Source organism: Armigeres subalbatus, chromosome 3 (assembly GCF_024139115.2).
Source record: "Armigeres subalbatus isolate Guangzhou_Male chromosome 3, GZ_Asu_2, whole genome shotgun sequence".
NCBI classification, from domain to species: Eukaryota; Metazoa; Arthropoda; class Insecta; order Diptera; family Culicidae; genus Armigeres; species Armigeres subalbatus.
In genome coordinates this window covers 165,627,845-165,645,526 of record NC_085141.1, presented here as the reverse complement: position 1 = coordinate 165,645,526, position 17,682 = coordinate 165,627,845, and the positions used below count along the sequence as shown (strand labels likewise).

Sequence of the window (17,682 nt, the reverse complement as noted above, 5' to 3'; positions counted from 1 at the left end):
TATTCCTCGGTAATTGGCGCACTCCAGTCTGTGCCCTTTCTTAAAGAGAGGTCAAATGAGGCCGTCCAATCAGCTAGCAGGCATTTCCTCGACTTCCCATATTTTCGACATAATATGGTGCAGAACTTCATAAAGCTAAAAGACTATTATTCTTCCATTTACTTCCACTATTAACTATTAAAATGGAAGAATAATAGTCTTTTAACCTTGTAGCATTTCCCCTAAGACGCTCTAAAATAATTAATCTTCATAAAGCTGCTCACTGCCATGTTTGAGAAGTTCTGCCGGGAGCTGGTCCTTCCCCGCAACCTTATTGTTTTTCAGCTCTTTAACAGCTTTTTTTAACCTCATCTAGTGTAGGTGACTTCACAGCTTGTTCATCGTCGCTAATATTTATTCTGTTCACCGATGCACCGTCACTTCCTCCATTCAACAAAGCCTCGAAGTGTTGCTTCCACCTGACAGCCACTTCAGTTTTATCTGTCAGCAAATTCCCTTGTTGGTCGTTGCACATGACGGGAGATGGCGCTGTCTTTCTCCGCACGCCATTGACAGACTCATAAAACCTCCGCATATCGTTCTGCTCCATTTTTTCCTGCGCCTCACTAATAGCTTGTTCTTCGTACTCTTTTTTCTTCCTGCGGTGGGTTCGTTTTTCGGCTGCTCTTGCTTCCTTGTACCGATCTCTATTTGATCGGGTACCCGACACCAACATCCGGCTTCTGGCAACGTTCTTCTTGTCTGTCACTCTCTGACACTCCACATCGAATCAACCCGTCCTGGGTCACCTCTGTGCAGTGCCTACCACTTCTCGTGCTGTTGTGCTCACCGCTCCATGGATCGACTCCCATAGATCGTTGACGTTGTCGCTAACGTTGATTGCACTTATCCGTTCGTCGAGCTTCTGGCGGTACTCAGCCGATACTCCTTCCGCCGACAATCGCTGGATATTGTAACGCATCGATCGCTGTGATCTTTCGTTCGATACAGTTGACAACCGTGATCGAATTTTACTGACAACGAGGTAGTGATCAGAGTCAATGTTCGGACCTCTGAATGTCCACACATCGATAACATCCGAGAAATGGCGCCCATCCACCAGAACATGGTCTATCTGGTTGCAAGTTTCACCATTGGGGTGTCTCCAGGTGTGCTTTCGGATGTTCTTTCGTGCAAAGTAGGTGCTACTGATGGCCATCCCTCTGGCAGCAGCAAAATTTACTAGCCGTAGGCCGTTGGCATTGGTAGCGGAGTGAAGGCTCTCCCTACCGATTATGGGACGGAAAAAGTCCTCTCTACTGACCTGAGCGTTAGCGTCTCCGATAACAATTTTCACGTCATGCTTTGGGCACTCTCCGTAGGCTTTATCAAGACATTCATAAAACGTATCCTTCACGTCGTCGGATTTATCGTTTGTCGGTGCGTAAACGTTGATTAGGCTGTAATTGAAGAATTTGCCCCGTATCCTCAACACACAGATTCGTTCGCTAATGGGTTTCCACCGCATCACTCGCTTCATCTGCTTGCCCATCACTACGAAACCAACTCCATGCTCTGCTTTTTCACCGCCGCTGTAATAGATGTTATACTTGAATGCAGTGTTGGTCGTGGGGTCCACAGCTCGGAATTCACGTTCTCCGGATCTAGGCCATCGGACTTCTTGAATAGCAACCACGTTCACTCCAACCTTCTGCAGCTCACGAGCCAGAAGGCTAACTCGTCCAGGTTCATTTAGGGTCCTGACATTCCAGGTACTGAGTTTCCAATCATAGTCCTTATTTCGTTGCCGGGTCGGTTGCCAAAAATAACGTTCTCTTTTTCTTCTATCTCCATTTTTCGTGGTATTTGAGAGGCTTCAGTAAGCTACCTTATCGGGATCGCGTTACCTACATCGCGATGATGGGGCTGCCACCTTAGGTATAGCTGACGCGATACAGCATTTCGTTAATCAGCCGCTGGGTACCAGGCAGACGCTGTTTGAGCCGCACCTCCTGGTGAACAGACGCTCGAGGCGTACCTTCTCACTCTAGCTGACATCAGAAGGACAACAGTGCCCAGGCTGCACTACCAGCTAAGTACACAACCCTTAGCTGGCGGTCTTTTGTCATCGGACGATCCGTGGAGGCGTGAGATAGGGACTTGTGGGGACCAGAGCTCTGTTGGGCGCTCCTTCCTTGATGTCAACCCACCATTTTGCAACCCAATATTTATTCTACACATATCGAAAAATGATTTTTTTTTTTCATATGAAGAAACTGTTCCGATCTTCATCTTACTGAACATATCCCAAGTAACCAAATGTTCCTTTAAGAGTACGTTTTTCGCTTAATCAGCTTCACTGGGCTGCTTAAGCGAAAAACGTACTCTTAAAGGAACTTTTGGTTACTTGGCATATTCATCTCATCTCGAAACGAAGAAATACAGCACCAATTTTGCCGCTTCTTTTCGTCAACATGCGTGCTAACTGCTAAAAAAAAACAAAAATAATAAGCAAACCAAATCGCTCTCCATTGCTTAGTTTTTTATGGGATGAGTATCGGAGCCATGAGATGAAATCCAGGAGCAGTTCCGTGTGTTTTACCATAATCCGGATCGAATGCAACTTGTTGCGAAGGAATCGGTTAATAAATGTGGGTTTTACAGAAGTTTTTAATGTGAAATCCCTTAAAATTAGATGTCAGGAATGGAGAGGTTAAAATGGATCCAAATTTGAGTTGGTTTACATTTGCTGAGTTAAGGATAAAAAGATAGAACTACTTATGAAGATATTTGAAGAATAAGCCAAGGCACTCAAGTTTTTATTGAACGCTTCAAAGATGTCCTGACATAGTTCAAAATGTTCCTTTTTTGAATGGAATTAGTTCAATTTTCAGCAGAAAGCAATGTGGCTTTCGTGCTGGACTTAAAACCAAACTGCTGATTTGAGTGCATGTTTTAGGGGCTGTTGGTGTGAATAGATAATCAAATCCTAAACTTGCTTAAAATAATATCGACGAAACATGACATCTTTGCCTAATAATTTCGAAAATAGAATCAGCTGTCCTTGCTCATAGATAAGTTCCATTTTATATGAACTGCACTAATTACACCACTTTGATGAATCATTAAAATCTACGTGAGAAATAATATGTTATAGAAATAAAAAAATCTTTATTTTTTGCCTTTCTCGTACACTTAGGGTACGTTAAGGCTTCAAACTCACCCGTGTTTTCAAAGGCGTACTCAACTGCACTGGCAAATTTCTTTCTTTCTCGTTACTCAAGAAAGTTAGAGCACAACAAGACCAGTGAATGTAAATTTTGCCTTTTTTTATTCACGCTGGCTGCGACGCAGCAAAGTTGAAATAAAAGGATGACAGTTGTTAATTGAAAACTTTTATATGCCCGTACCCAAGCAGCGGCTGTCAGATTTTAAAACAGTTCTGCATAAAAACCTTACAGATACAGATTTGACACTTACAATTGCGGAAAATTTGTATGCAATCATTATATCGAAATCTAATAATTTTGTATTATCTCGGTAACTTTCACTGCCCGAGACATCCCCGATAATTTAATTATTCTCAAATGGTCCTCGCATACTTCAACACCTAGCCTAGCGATAACTTTTGGATTCCGTTCTTTCCCATCTGCTTTCGCACACACGCTGCTACCTTCCACTGTACGAGTAGCATCGAGACCGATATGCCAATAAAATTGAATTTAATAATTAATAATAATAATTTAATAACTATAGAATTACCCTAAGTGCATATTATAGTCTATCAATCGTAAGCTCGTTAGTAAGGTAGTGAAGATTTGCAAAAATGACAACCCAAGCGAAGGAACTATTTCATTCAATTCTTTTTCTTTTTCATTCGCTCTTTCATACAATCACTTAATCAGTTACCTTGATCTAGATATATAAATACTCTGATAGTTCCCTAGTAAACCTTCTATTTATATCCAAATTGTTAGAAATGTATATATCTTCCATATTGAGAGAATTTGCGTGCGTCACTAAAACAGCAGTAAACAGATTCGAATCCCTTAATGCTACTAACAAGTCCCAAACATTTGACACCTTGTTGAACCGTATCCTTCCTGGAGAACTGATTGACAAAAGACCTCAATCTAGTGCGGCATCGTGCCGAACCGAAAGCATAGAAACTGTTTCGCACTGTCGCTCAAGGTGCCCTTCTGGTTAAAGGTGAAACAAAATACGAAATAGAAAAAGAAAATCGAAACAGGATAACTAAATTGGTCCTTCTTGTGATGCCCCTTTCGGATGGCTCTTCGTTCCAGCATCAGCAGTTGTTCTTTTTCAAAGAATTGTTCTGCCCTTTGCTGCGCTCTGTTATTGAAAAGCTTTCCCAAAAGAATAGAACATATTGATTGTACCGGGAATTGATCGTCGGTGAAATGCGCAACAAAGGCAAAGACAGATGATGAAGACAACTCATCCTTGCCAGCCGTTTTGTTTTGAACCACCATGGATAATCCTTGAAAAAGTAGCAAATCATTTCTCTTTTCAGTAAACATTTTTATTTAAGCTGTTTATGGTTGGTGTTGATTGCAGCTAATGGAGGCTTTCGATAATGAGTGTGAGATAATGATGAGGAAGTATTAGCAGGAGCTTGGGATGGTTACATTACTTCCGCCCTGCACCATATCCATCAGATCTTCCAGTGTGAGGTCTGTTAGTAGACCGTTAAGCTGCGGCTTAATTAGATCCTCCAAGAACGACGAAACCTGTTCCTTATTATCCCTCAGAAACTTCGGGACAACTGCCTCCACAATCTTATTGAAGATGAAGGTGTTGAGGGGAAGAATAAACACATGCTCAAATTTGGAATTTACAGATACGACTGTTGGTTGTAGTTTGAATTCAGCAATGGATAGTTTATCACCATCGAAAGCTATCTTGATTGCTCCTTCAAGGCTGAGACCTAAGTTGAACAAAAAATTCAAGTTAAACATTTCTTGCTATATATTGGCTTCTACTCATTACTTACCATTAAAGTTGAATGCAAATTTACCACCTCTGTTAAATGGGATGAAGCTTAAGGCTTTTCCTTGTGCCTTGTATTTCCCAGTAGTTTTAATTGAATGGAAAAAGAAACTGAACTCCAGTTTCAGCTTGAGGATTTGTAAATCAACATTCGTGATGTCAAAGTTATTCAAGCCATCCACCAGCAGCTCATTGATCTCCCCATCAAAACTTAAAATTGAAGAACATATTACATTTCTGTTTTCCCGTAGCTTGCTCCAGAATACTCACTACAAAAGTCCAGCTTGATCGATTCGGAATGCGGTATGATTCAACTCGAAAGGCACCAGCGATGGCACCCCCAGCTCAGGAATTCCACACGGCATGATCGTCTTGAATTGTTCAATAAGTTGAACCAACAGTTCGTTTAAATTCAGCCCGTCTAATAGCGCGATATTAACAGCTCCATCGTCATCGCGCTGTATTACGGCCGCATTAGTGAGTGCAGCTAAACACAAAGCAAGGGAAAGTCCTAGTGATAGATTCATTTTTTTTCACACGGCGGAGAACTAACTTAGTTTAACGGCTGACAACTATAAACTGACTATTCTCAAGGCTATCCCTTAAATAGTTAATGTGGCTAACTACTAATCGATACAGAAGCATTGAAGTGCTTAATCTCTGCTGATAAGTTCGCAGCTGTTGCCCCACAGAATTTGAACCCTTTCAAGTGCCATAAATACGGGAGATTCCTGGTGGCTGATATGATGTGCATGTGAACTAGTAAGCTAAGACACGAGACACAGGTGGACATCACAGATCATTCCCTAATCCAGCGATTGTAAGGTTGCCTTGCTGGTGTTATAGAACGTAATGTTTTGATGAGAATTTGATATTATTATTTTGTAGAAGCTTTCCTCTAATAACAGTCCGAGATTCAGTCTAATGCTCAGCCACTAAACATTTTAAATCAAAGAGGAAATCCTCACCAAATGCGTAAGCCCTTATCTTTAAGAACACAAACATTCTAGAATTCTTTACTACATATAAATTGAAAAGTACTTATCAATGATGATTCAGAAAACAATATACCCAATCTCGATTCTTTTTTTTTGCTTTGATGATCATTTGCCATATTTTAGATACGACATTTTTATTGTCAAGTCAGATCAACCTGCCATCGTCTGCACAGGTACTAGGTACTTAATTCTAATCCCATGAAGGGTCCTCCAAACACACGCGATTTTCAATTTTGCACACCATGCATGTATCATAAGTTGTAGCCTATTTAGATTACGCCATTTATGATAATAAATATAATGATAAAGAGTAACTTGATACCAATTCCAGGCATTGCAATTTATCTCATCATTCGATCTTCTGAGCAAAGATACAGATGATATGATAAAATATCGATCTTAGTTATCTATTTGCTCAGTAAACAAAGGGCAATGTTCGCTATGGAGAAACATTTTTTTACTGCATTTGTTGTAGAAACGCCCTCGCAACGTGAACAAACCCCGAATCGCGCTGGCTCTCAGGATCATCTTCAAATGCTCAAATGATAATGTCTTTCCAGAGCTCTCTTTGATTAGAGATAATATCTTTGCACAAGCAAAGATAATATCCTGGGCTCAGATGATATTGCAATGCCTAAGTCCAATCACCATACATTCAATTTTCTTTCTAATATTTAACTCGATAATTGTTTTGATAAATGCCATAATCTGAATAGGCTATTAAGGTGAATGCTGATATTATTTACTGTTAGTTTGCCAGCCATGGACCGAAACCTTCGTTTGATAAAGACATTAATTATTTGGTTTAGTTCTCGCGCCATTTTTTTTTTCAAAATAGTTTTTAAGAGCACAGGTCGATAAGACGATAAGTATTCTTTTCGTTCCTCGTCTACATACATAGCTATACATAGAAAAAGAGCTTGAAAGAATGAAATTTGGCGGGAATACTAAGAAGCGATCGAGAAATGAAAAAAAATTCGGCCGCTGTAACATCGATACGGTGCATGTTTCAAAATCTCATCTAAGGACAATCGTCACGGAATCCAAATTTCAAAGTACTCGCGTTTTCAAGAGCAAGGTCACACCACTCGATATGGAAGCAACGCACAACTGTCATTTTTGTAATTTCAGCTTTGCTGCGTCGCAAAATGCGTGAAATAATAGTGCTGTCCAATGAGATCTTGAAGTAGCTCGAAGTTTCTCCCTGTCCTGCTCATACTCATTTGTTGACAAAAAAGAACGAGCAGAACGGGAACAACTTCGAGCTACTTCGAGCTGATCATTGGACAGCACTAATAAAAATGACAGTTGTGCGTAGCTTCCGTACGCGAGTACTTTGAAATTTGGATTCCGTGACGATTGTCCTTAAATGAGATTTTGAAACATGCACCGCACAGCGGCCGAATTACTTTAGTAATCGGGTAGTAAGCAAAATTCGCTGATATTTCGAATGGTTGTTACGTCAACTATGATATCATGGGCAGTGTTGCTCCAAGTTGGTATAGTAGCCTAGAAATTTGAATATGTACATCGACACAGGGAGAGCGCACGGTATACAGACAATAAGGTAAGCTCATGAAAAAAATATCACTTTAAGAGTGACGCATATGTTATCGTCACATGTACAAAAGTAAGCATGCTGAGACCATAGAGCATCGTCTCAGTTCAGCTTTTGCGAAGATGGTAGTGACGTGACATGTTGCTTGTACCCTTTCTTATAGATGGGGCTTATGACATCTTCCTTCCTTTCCTCCGGTGGCTATTCAGTTTCATAGATTTTGACAATCAGTTTGTGCATGCAAGTGGCCAGCTTTTCCAAACCCATCTTGAAGGTCTTTAGCTGTTGGATGGCATCCTTAACTTCTCTGAAGGTGGGGTCTGGTTGGCTTGCATCGTTCGCTGAACTGACGCAGCTCCTCCGCTTAATTGTAGATTATGTTAGATTTACAATGTTTGTGGAAATGCTTATCTCTGCAAATCCATCTACGATTTGTGCAAGGGTTCTATGCTATCAGCGTGTGATTATAAATTAGCACCTCAGCGTGGTGTCAATCGGTGAGCAGCAATCCATGACTCGGCTTCTTCTTGTCAGATCTCCGTGGCGTGCACGCGGATGCCGTCATCGCATTTCGTCCGGTCATTTGGGGTCACACATTTTGGCGATCCTGCCAGATTACTTTTCGGATTCTGATGCAGAATTCAAAAGGTGAGTGGAATTCATGTGGTTAATGTGCAACGAATAAAATATTTGATGGTTTAAAAAATCCCAAGGCATGGTGATTTGTATTTGTAAATCACAAAGCGCGTCTAAAAGACCGCTGGAAATTTGGTTGTGATTTGGAAAATCACAAAGCGCGTCTGGAAGACCGCTGGAAAATGGATTGTGGTTTGGAAAATCACAAAGCGCGTCTAGAAGACCGCTGGAAAAAGGATTGTGGTTTTGGAAATCACAAATCGCTTCCTGAAGAGCGCTGGAAAATGGATTGTGGCTTGAAAAATCATAAATTGCGTCTGGAAGACCGCAATGCGCGTCTGGGAGATTGCCGAGAAAAGGTTTGAAGATCTAGAAAATCCCAACACTAAACGGAGCGGAGACTATTTATGATATTTAAGTTAATGAAAAACGTTGCCAGCTTTCAAAAAGCTATTAGTTTGTAGTTATAGTACTAGTACTATTAAGGGACAATCCTCACGGAATCCAAATTTAAAAGTACTAACGTTTTCAAGGGCAAGCAACTCACAACTGTCATTTTTATTATTTCGGCTTTGCTGTGTCGCAGCATGCGTGAAATAATAAAAATGATAGTTCTGCGTTGCTTCCGCATTGAGTGGTTTGCCCGTGAAAACGCTTTCAAATTTGAATTCTATGAGGATTGTCCTTAACATAAGTCTAAAGTATGATATCTCATTAGAGTATGATCTTCAACGTCGATATGTTGAAGGTCAGCTTGATGGTGTTATTAAACACGAGGTTGATAGTTGGATTAAAAATATGATATTTAGATTATTGCTGCAATCTATAATGTTTCTTGAAAGACCAATATCATAACACTAAGCACTAATTGGAGTTTGGTTTGGAGATCAGTTTTCAAAGGAATTAATAGGTTTCCCATATGCAACATTTTCTGTAGATCTTTCCCAAGTATGAGAAAATAACTCAATAATACTTCATTCTAAAGCTGCTTCATTCTAAAAAGATATGGGGTTTTTACGCCTTCTCGAACTCGGCAAAATGTGGCTGGTTATAGTAGGCTGTTCCCCATCCCACATAACTTCATTAAGACTACAAAAGTCAGATGAAAAAGATAAATAAATTCAAATACAAATTCTGTTATTGATACCTAGTTCATATAAAATTCTGTTATCTAGGTCATCGCATCTGCTCGGGTTGTCTTGCCCAAATAACTTAGGAAAGATTTCATCCTATGCTCCTTAGCATGTCTATCCATGAGCAGCAAGCTATGACTCGGCCTCTTTTGAGTCAGATCTCCGCGGCGTGCACACGCATCTACGGAGAGCTGCTGTCATCGGATTTCGCTCCGGCCATTTGGGGTCACACAAATGTGTTTTCCATTTCGAATTCAAGTAGGGACACGGCAGGTATTTTCGTCTGTTCGTCATAGTCTCGAAAACCAATAAAAGAGACGCTTTTTTGCAAAACTCATACGTACCAAATCGTAAGCTCAGGAGAAACGTTCTGCTATAGTGAAGATCTAGCAAATGTACGTTGCTTTCGTTGGTTTTAGCCCCTATGACGATGGACGGAAATACCTGCCGTGTCCCTATGTGTCCAATCGCTTGAAACGAATGGAACAAAATATTCGAATCATTCAGAAACACATTTTAAATCTAAGTGAAACTCGAACATACAAGTACATTTGAATCGATTGTTGTCTTATCTTCAGTGTTATTGTATGCAATATATTATGCGATTCGTATGTTGCGTGTGATGCATAAAATCTGGCGGGCTTAGAAAGTGCGGTGTAATGAAAGTGCTTTTGCTTAGACAAAAAATATTACAAAATAAAGAGAAGGGTTGTCGCTCCGATTCCCTTTGTTCTGCAGTGTCCTTTTGCTTAGACGTTCAAATGACTTGAGTTGAATACAAATTGAACGTCTAAACAGCCCGATTCGGAATTTACATTCTGTAGTCTGAGTACTGATGCCATGAAAATAACTCTAGAAAAAGTAAAAACACGGAATTTAACATGACATGGTAAAGGAAACATAGTAGGATATTCTGAACAGCACACATGTGGTTTCTGTGACTTACAACTGAATTTTGTTACGTTTAAGTTATTGCACAACCAAATCAGTCCAATATGTGCTGCTAGGAATATGCCTCTATTTCCATCTCAATAGACAAGCAACCTTATAGGTAATTGACTTTCTCTATATATAAAAACCAATATATGTATGTATGTATGTATGTTTTTTTTTCTTAAGCAATGGAGGGGGATCTGCTCAACAGACATCCTGGGTTGTCCAGGAAGTGCGGGGTTAGGGGCCACCTCCAACAGCAAACGATGGAGGCAGGACTACATGCCCGACCCTCTAAACCGTTTCCATTGCCGCCAAGCAACCAACCAACGGTACAACCCAGGGGAGAAGGCGGAGCACTGAATCCCTACCCCAACATGTGCGACATCTGGATTTGGTTCTAATCTGTAAACAACAGAGTTAATTCTCTACCACCTTTTTGTTATGGCGAGGCAATTTTTATGCACACTTTTGTTTTCGTTATTTTATCAAAATTAAACACTGAATCATGCAGCAATATAACGATGTGGTATGCTTGAGATACCTGCTTGATTATAGGGACTCGAAAAAGAATTGATTTGCAGTAACTAACCGAATATAAAAATGTTCACATACCTAAACGATTGCGCCCTAACACCGGTTCTAAGCTGCGATGCAGAGTACACGAGCTTTGTTCGCCAGTGACAGGCGTATAAGGCCCTTGGTGCAACCAGAAAGTAATGCTTCAAAGGGGGGCCAGTGCACAACGCACCCTCGAGGAGTATGTATGTAAATATATAAGTATGTTCGTTATTACTTCTGAACCACTTGACCGATTTCAACCAAATTTAGAACACACATTCTCTATGCTCAGGGGAAGTTAACAAAGGGGGTGAGATGGTGATTTGGAAAAGGGAGAGGGGTGGTGGGAGGGGTTTTGTTTAGAAAACGAACAATTATGTGTAACTTCCCATCCCCAGAACCGATTTCAACCAAATTTTGTACACATGTTCACTATGAGGAGTCGATCATATGGGCGAGGAAGGAGGGAGGGGTATTGTTCAGGAAACAGGAGATTCAGTGTAACTTCTTCACCCCTGGACCAATTTCAACCAAATTTGGTACACACATTTTCTGTCCTAAGAAGAAGACAACAAAGGGGTGGAATGGTCATTGGGAAAAGAGGGAGGGTAAGGTGGAAGGGGTTGTCTTTAGAAGACGAGCAATTCAGTGTAACACCCACCCCCCCAGAACCGATTTCAACCAAATTTGGTGCACACGTTCTCTGTCCTAAGGAGATGATAACAAAGGGGTGGGTAACTCCCATGCACCAGGATCAATTTTGAAAGATGTTTATAAAGGTAGAAGGGCCATAGAAATATATTTAAATAGATCAATACATAGATACAATACGATGCGCCGTAGATCTACATATAGCTAGTATTATAATAAATTCAAATTTCTTAATTAAATAAATATCAAACGGTTCACTGAGTTAATCGATAACTAAAAAAAATATCCACTCCCACCATCTCTCTTTTCAAAAAATCACCATTAAATTACTATTATTATGCAAGCATCAAGTATTTATGGCTTGATTCGTGGGGTAATCTTCCCTCCCTCAACTTTTCTTAGATTTAACAGAGCTTCAAGCGATCAAATTTCCTGGAAATTCACTCATCACATTGCCAAGGTAGGAAAGGCCCACAATTTTATTCAAAATGCAATTAAAACCAACTGATTTTATAACGATTTATAGGCTTATGGTTTAAACGCTGGTTAATACGTAATGAAAAAAAAACAATTGATTTTTGAAAAGTGTTCTCTGGGGCTCCACCACACTACCCCGAATGCTAGTACCCCGAATGCCATTACCCCGAAGGTCACTACCCCGAATGGGACAGTACCCCGAAAACCATCACCCCGAATGGGACACTGCCCCGAAATCCATTACCCCGAAAGGCAATTACCCCGAAAACATTTAGAATCTGTAGTATTCTATTATTAAGTTTAACACCAACAGATATCGATGAATCACAACAGTTTTTTATCCAACAAGTTAAAACAACAGTTTTGATTTTTCTTCTAATTAGTTTTAACTGTCATTCCTGTCATTATGACCTGGAAAAGTACTATTCTACGAAATGGAGTAAGAGATCCTTTTTTCCAACAGAACGCGTTTTCACGGTATAAGGCGAACAGAGGAGATGATGCCTTCTTTAAATGAACGCCTTTGCCAAGTACAAGGCAGACAGAGGAGGAAGGGGGGTGTATGAGAGTGAAAAAGAAAGGGAGATCTTGTTTGTCTTCGGCAAGTTGCGTTGCCTTAAAGAAGACATCATCCTGGTTCACCTTATACCGGGCAAACGCGTTCATTTAAAGAAAGCATCATCTCGTCTATCTGCCTTATACCAGGCAAACGCGTTCATTTAAACAAGGCATTATTTCATCTGGGGCCTTATCAAACACGTCCTTTTAAAGAAGGCATCATTCCCTCTGTCTTCCTTATTCCGGGCAAACGCGTTCATTTAAAAAAAAAGCATTATTTCCTGTGTATGCCTTATACCAGGCAAACACGTCCATTTAAAGAAGGCATCCTCTCCTCTGTCTGCCTTATACCGGGCAAACACGTCCATTTAAAGAAGGCACCATCTCAGGCATGATGCCTTCTTTAAATGGACGTGTTTGCCCGGTATAAGGCACACAGAGGAAATAATGCCTTCTTTAAATGGACGCGTTTGCCCGGTATAAGGCACACAGAGGAGAGGATGCCACAGACAAACAGACGTAACATCTAGAACAATTTCCTGAAAAATTCATCACCCAGTTTCTTTATCACCATCTCGCGTGCATGTTGCACGAAATGGTGTTTAGTACGCCAATGTCAACAGACGGCGCTATTGTGGTTTTTCAAATCTGAAGGGAAACGATGCGCGCGCCTCTAGGTGTGAAACAAGTAATCAGTGTTATTTGAAACAACCGTTCAGAGCATGGGCGATGGGAATTTTATCAGTGTTACGTCTGTTTGTCTGTGCCTTTATCCTATATTCTCGCAACAAGCGTTTGTTCAAATATAGTCCACTTTGTGAACCCCCATATATTAGGCAGAAAAGAGCACATTCACACCATCTTGCGTCACAAAAGGTAACTATTTTATTTTGGTACTCCGATATCAAAATGAGGTCATGGGACGATTTCTAGCACATTATTTCGACATGATATAGTGCATATTGATTCATACGTACCTCTCGGAATGTCTTTTCACTACAATGCTTGCCTTTTGTGACACCGTGGCGCAACTGCGTTGTCTCTTCAAATCAGCCAGAGAGGACTTTATTGGTAATAGAGTATATTCGGTTTGTTCCAAACTGCAAGAGAATAGAATAACGATTGCCTTCCGCGCATTAAAAAAAAATAGTCGGTTTTCAATGATATTTTCGGTTGAAAATGTATCAATAATCAACGTATTGACATAAACATTGCCAAACAAAATCGAGAGAATTATAAAAAAACATTTTATCGTTAGCATATTAGATAGTTTTGCTGTAAACGATGAAGGATTATTTTCATATTGAAAAAGGCTCCTGGCACTTTGGCATGGTGTGGCTAGAAGTTCTTGTGCCGAAGTGACTTTTTTCCCATTTGAGGATACATTTTTAAATGTATTTTGATTTAATCAATTTAAATAGGAAGGATATGAGTGCGTGAGTTAAGAATCATTGTGTGGTGATTAAAATAAAGTGACCAAATTATTCTTGAATTTTGAGCCAATCCGGGACACATTATGTAGTGTATAATTTTTAAGTGTTTCATATCGTTTCAAAACCGATTTTTCTTATATCAACCAAAAACGACCACTATAATGCTAACTACTCGATTTTATAGAAACAAATACCTTAACATCTTTGGATTTTCCGGTCGTGTTGCCAAAATCGGGAAGGGACTGTAATACGACCCGCGATAGAAGAAACATTTCCAATGATTATCGTAATAGGGCGTACCAAAGCAACGTCATTTGATTTTTGGGTTATGTTCAATTGGCTTGGCGGCATCCAACAATCGGATGACAAATCATTCGGAAATGAAATGAAAATCAACAATTTCTTGTTAGATTGTCTTATGAGATTTTACTTTTTCGGCATTTGCTCTATTCTATCATACGTAAATAGGAGGAGATCTTTTCTGGATATTGGAAATTACACATCAGACTTTTCTGAGAGGATGTTTGGGTTCAGTGTAGAGGCCTTGATAAGAGAAACGCGGATTGGCATGAGCCGTCAATCGAACCGTCAAAAAACAGCAGCCAATCGAGCAAGAGACCTCAAGCAACCAAAACATCGGCTCAAATACTGAAAACGGCTAAATTCGATTTAATGCCATTTATGAATGAACAAATTTCAATGCATTTTACATTTGTTATCAATAATATATGCAAATCAATGATAGATTATGAAATGCAATTGCTTTGTTTATGGGATTTTATTGTCATGTGATGTGAACACATTAAATAGAGGTGTGTAAAATTTTACCTGGATAAATCATTTCTTCCTTTTCATGTGTTGTTTTTACATGGAGAAGTTTGGCTGCAGTGTTGGCAGAGCTATATTTTCTATCCGCGTTTCTCTTATCAAGGCCTCTACTTGAAACCTTTCCTGTATGCAAAATAGGCGACAAAAAAGAACCTATGACAAAGCTTTGTTTTTATCGCGAATAATAATGACAACTTTTTAATTTTTATGGGGATTTTAGTCCTACTCGATTATTGTTTCCCTATCCAAATATGAAATCTGAGGCAAGAGAGCGGCATCCTTCCTAGATGTCAAATGAATCACCTCCAATTATAGATTTACAGCCCTTCTAGACCAACAATTGAGAAAGGCAAAACTGCCGTAATTTTTTTTCCGGTTCCTCGTCTACATACATAACTATGTACACAAACAAAAAAACTGGAAAGAATAAATTTTGGCCGTTACGCCTTTTTCATATGTAGGTCTAGAATTGCTCGTTAGACAAGGTAACAGAATCATTCAAGTGCAACATATTCGGCTTTCATTATGGATTTATGTCTGGCTTTAAAAAAAATAAGCAATAGATAAATTAGTCAAGTGAATACTAATGACAATTTATAACGAGTACACCATAATAAGCATAAGTATGTTCCCAAGTAACAAAAAGTTCCTTTAAGAGTACGTTTTTCGCTTAAGCAGCTCGGAGAAGCTGATTAAGCGGAAAACGTACTCTTAAAGGAACTTTTGATTACTTGGGTTAGGAATAACAGACGATGGGCATAAGAACAGCCCATGATGTAATTAAAATTTTGCGAAACGTCCATTATGCCTATCATACATATGTCTAACGTCGCACCCCTTTCACAACACCGTGCTAGCGATAGTTGCTAAAATGCATGACAAAAAATACAGGACCCTCGTAGAAGATTATTTATTGAAAGTTTTAATAGAGAATAAATCACCGCTCTAAACGATAATTCAATCGGTAGAGCTTTAATTAATTATATTGGAAAATAAATTTATAGCACTATAGTTAGCATTGTGAGTAATTCTAATCTTATCAAAAAGGAGTTGTCGCTACCTAATCGAAACCGTGCATTAGAACACCAGCAGCCATTCAAATCAAAAAGATTATATTTCCAAAAGATTACATTTATCGTTCAACCGTTGTATCTAGCTTAAACAATCCAAAATTTTCACCATAACAACAACAGATTGCCAAATTCATCCAGCTCTTGGGAACAGAAGCGCCAGCAAATCTTCCATTGATCTAGTTGCGAGGAATCGGTTTGCCATAGGGAAAATAGCAGCCGACAACAAATTCGACATTCCTTCCGGAAAATTCCTTAATAAAGATGGAACAATATCCTGAATGACTTCGTTCAGCAAATCTGACAAGTCGCCTCCGAGCAGCATACCTTGAATATTTGTCTGCAAGTGAAAAGATATGACACATAATGAGTATGAATCAGTTAGTTGAGGGCCATCCATATACCGCTTGGACAGTTTAGAGGAAAGGGGGACTAATATTTGTGATTTTATAACAGTCATGAAACTTTTTTTCTTTCAAAAACTGCTTTAAAACCAGTGTGAATCCCTTAAATTGTTGAGTGGAAACCGCGCAAAGGGGTCGTACACTAATTACGTAAGCACTTATGGGGGGAGGGGGCGCCTGCCATTTTCTTACGATCCATATAAATAAAAAAAGATTTGTATGGGGAAAATCTTACATGGGGAGAGGGGGGTTGAAAAACCCAGGAAAAATGCTTACGTAATTAGTGTATGGCCCCAAGAGTATTTTGTGGGTGATTACTTGTATAACATATCTCACCTCTAGCGAATCGATCAGCAGCTGAATAGTGAAATCAGTCAGCGTGAGCATTCCTTCGCCATTGTCTCCGATGGTAGCCGCACCAGTCAAAAGAACGCCCTTGGGTCGAATAAAGAAATTTCCGATACCGAAAATTGGAATCAGTCCATACATTCGACCATTCATGTCGTAGAAACCGCTCAACGTGATTTCGTCATCGTATCGAAATTCGAAAGGAAATCGAAGTGATAGCAGATCAACCTGTAAGCGCCCTTGGAAAGCATCCAGGCCTTCGATGCGAATGGGTGTGAATCTGGTATCAAATCTGAAGCGAGAAGTAAATGTTAAACATGATGAAGTATTCAAACCACAGTCTTCCGCACTCGAAAAGCCCACCGAATGACACATTTATGAACAAATCCTCGTTGAAATATGGTGCCAGAACGGGGAATCCCGTTTCTGGATTGCCTGTACGCATCAGCTGTCTTAGATTCTCTAGAATTCTTCGCAATGCGGCATCCACAATTATACCTTGGCTCGATACATCTGTAAAAGTTTTTATCCATTTTAACAAAAAAAAAATGTTTCAAGATCATTAGCACATACCGCTCACACCCACAGCCGCTAAGGCCAGAAATATGGATAATATTTTCACGTTCATCTCAATAATGTGTTGATTTAGTCTTTTTATTTTTTAACGATTGGAAAATACTGAAGAACGTGAACAAGCAATCTTCGCTCGGTAAGGTTCCAAACAGAAATAATTAAGCGACTATTTTACCAGCGCAATAAAATCCCAGATTACGGGTCCATTCTTGTTGAAAGTTGCATTACCCTGTTATCAAATCGCACCTGGTGGCCTGGATAAGATCTGATTCAATTCACGGCTGCTTTTAAATAGATTATTGTTTATCAAAAATATTTTCTCACATTTGAACATTGTTTATCAAATTAAAAGTCTACTGATTAGCAACTGTTTCATGTTTCCATGCAAATATGTCAATCAAATTGGCATAGAAATAGCAACATCTAATCCGGTAATTTGAAATCGAAACCTTTAGCAGTTTTGAGAAAAAAGTTCTGTACTAACTTGCTGAAAATGCTATACCGTATTGTCCCGATTTTGTCACTCCCCAAT

General features: G+C 39.6%; 2 protein-coding genes across 2 annotated transcripts; both read right to left on the bottom strand.

The window, feature by feature from the left end:
* Nucleotides 1–4,500: 4,500 nt before the first annotated feature.
* Nucleotides 4,501–5,576, bottom strand: LOC134219299 (uncharacterized). The gene is made up of 3 exons (XM_062698020.1): nt 5,260–5,576; nt 4,994–5,199; nt 4,501–4,927 (listed from the first exon to the last, which is right to left on the bottom strand). Exons 1-3 carry the CDS (start codon nt 5,514–5,516, stop codon nt 4,605–4,607), a joined length of 786 nt encoding a protein of 261 aa, XP_062554004.1. The 5' UTR covers nt 5,517–5,576; the 3' UTR covers nt 4,501–4,604.
* Nucleotides 5,577–15,850: 10,274 nt separating this feature from the next.
* Nucleotides 15,851–17,264, bottom strand: LOC134220729 (uncharacterized). Its single transcript, XM_062699828.1, has 4 exons — nt 17,151–17,264; nt 16,928–17,090; nt 16,566–16,869; nt 15,851–16,165 (listed from the first exon to the last, which is right to left on the bottom strand). The coding sequence occupies exons 1-4, from the start codon at nt 17,203–17,205 to the stop codon at nt 15,959–15,961; spliced, it is 729 nt and encodes a 242-aa protein (XP_062555812.1). The 5' UTR covers nt 17,206–17,264; the 3' UTR covers nt 15,851–15,958.
* Nucleotides 17,265–17,682: the final 418 nt, after the last annotated feature.

What these genes read in the sequence shown, in the direction of transcription:
- LOC134219299 (XM_062698020.1), bottom strand. Translation starts at nt 5,516, where the DNA reads ATGAATCTATCACTAGGACTTTCCCTTGCTTTGTGTTTAGCTGCACTC. An exon ending in GATCAAGCTGGACTTTTGTA is followed by an intron (nt 5,200 to 5,259) that starts GTGAGTATTCTG and finishes TTCAATTTTAAG; the next exon opens with TTTTGATGGGGAGATCAATG. An exon ending in ATTTGCATTCAACTTTAATG is followed by an intron (nt 4,928 to 4,993) that starts GTAAGTAATGAG and finishes TGTTCAACTTAG; the next exon opens with GTCTCAGCCTTGAAGGAGCA.
- LOC134220729 (XM_062699828.1), bottom strand. Translation starts at nt 17,205, where the DNA reads ATGAACGTGAAAATATTATCCATATTTCTGGCCTTAGCGGCTGTGGGT. An exon ending in TCATTCGGTGGGCTTTTCGA is followed by an intron (nt 16,870 to 16,927) that starts GTGCGGAAGACT and finishes TTCTCGCTTCAG; the next exon opens with ATTTGATACCAGATTCACAC. An exon ending in TGCTGATCGATTCGCTAGAG is followed by an intron (nt 16,166 to 16,565) that starts GTGAGATATGTT and finishes TTTCACTTGCAG; the next exon opens with ACAAATATTCAAGGTATGCT.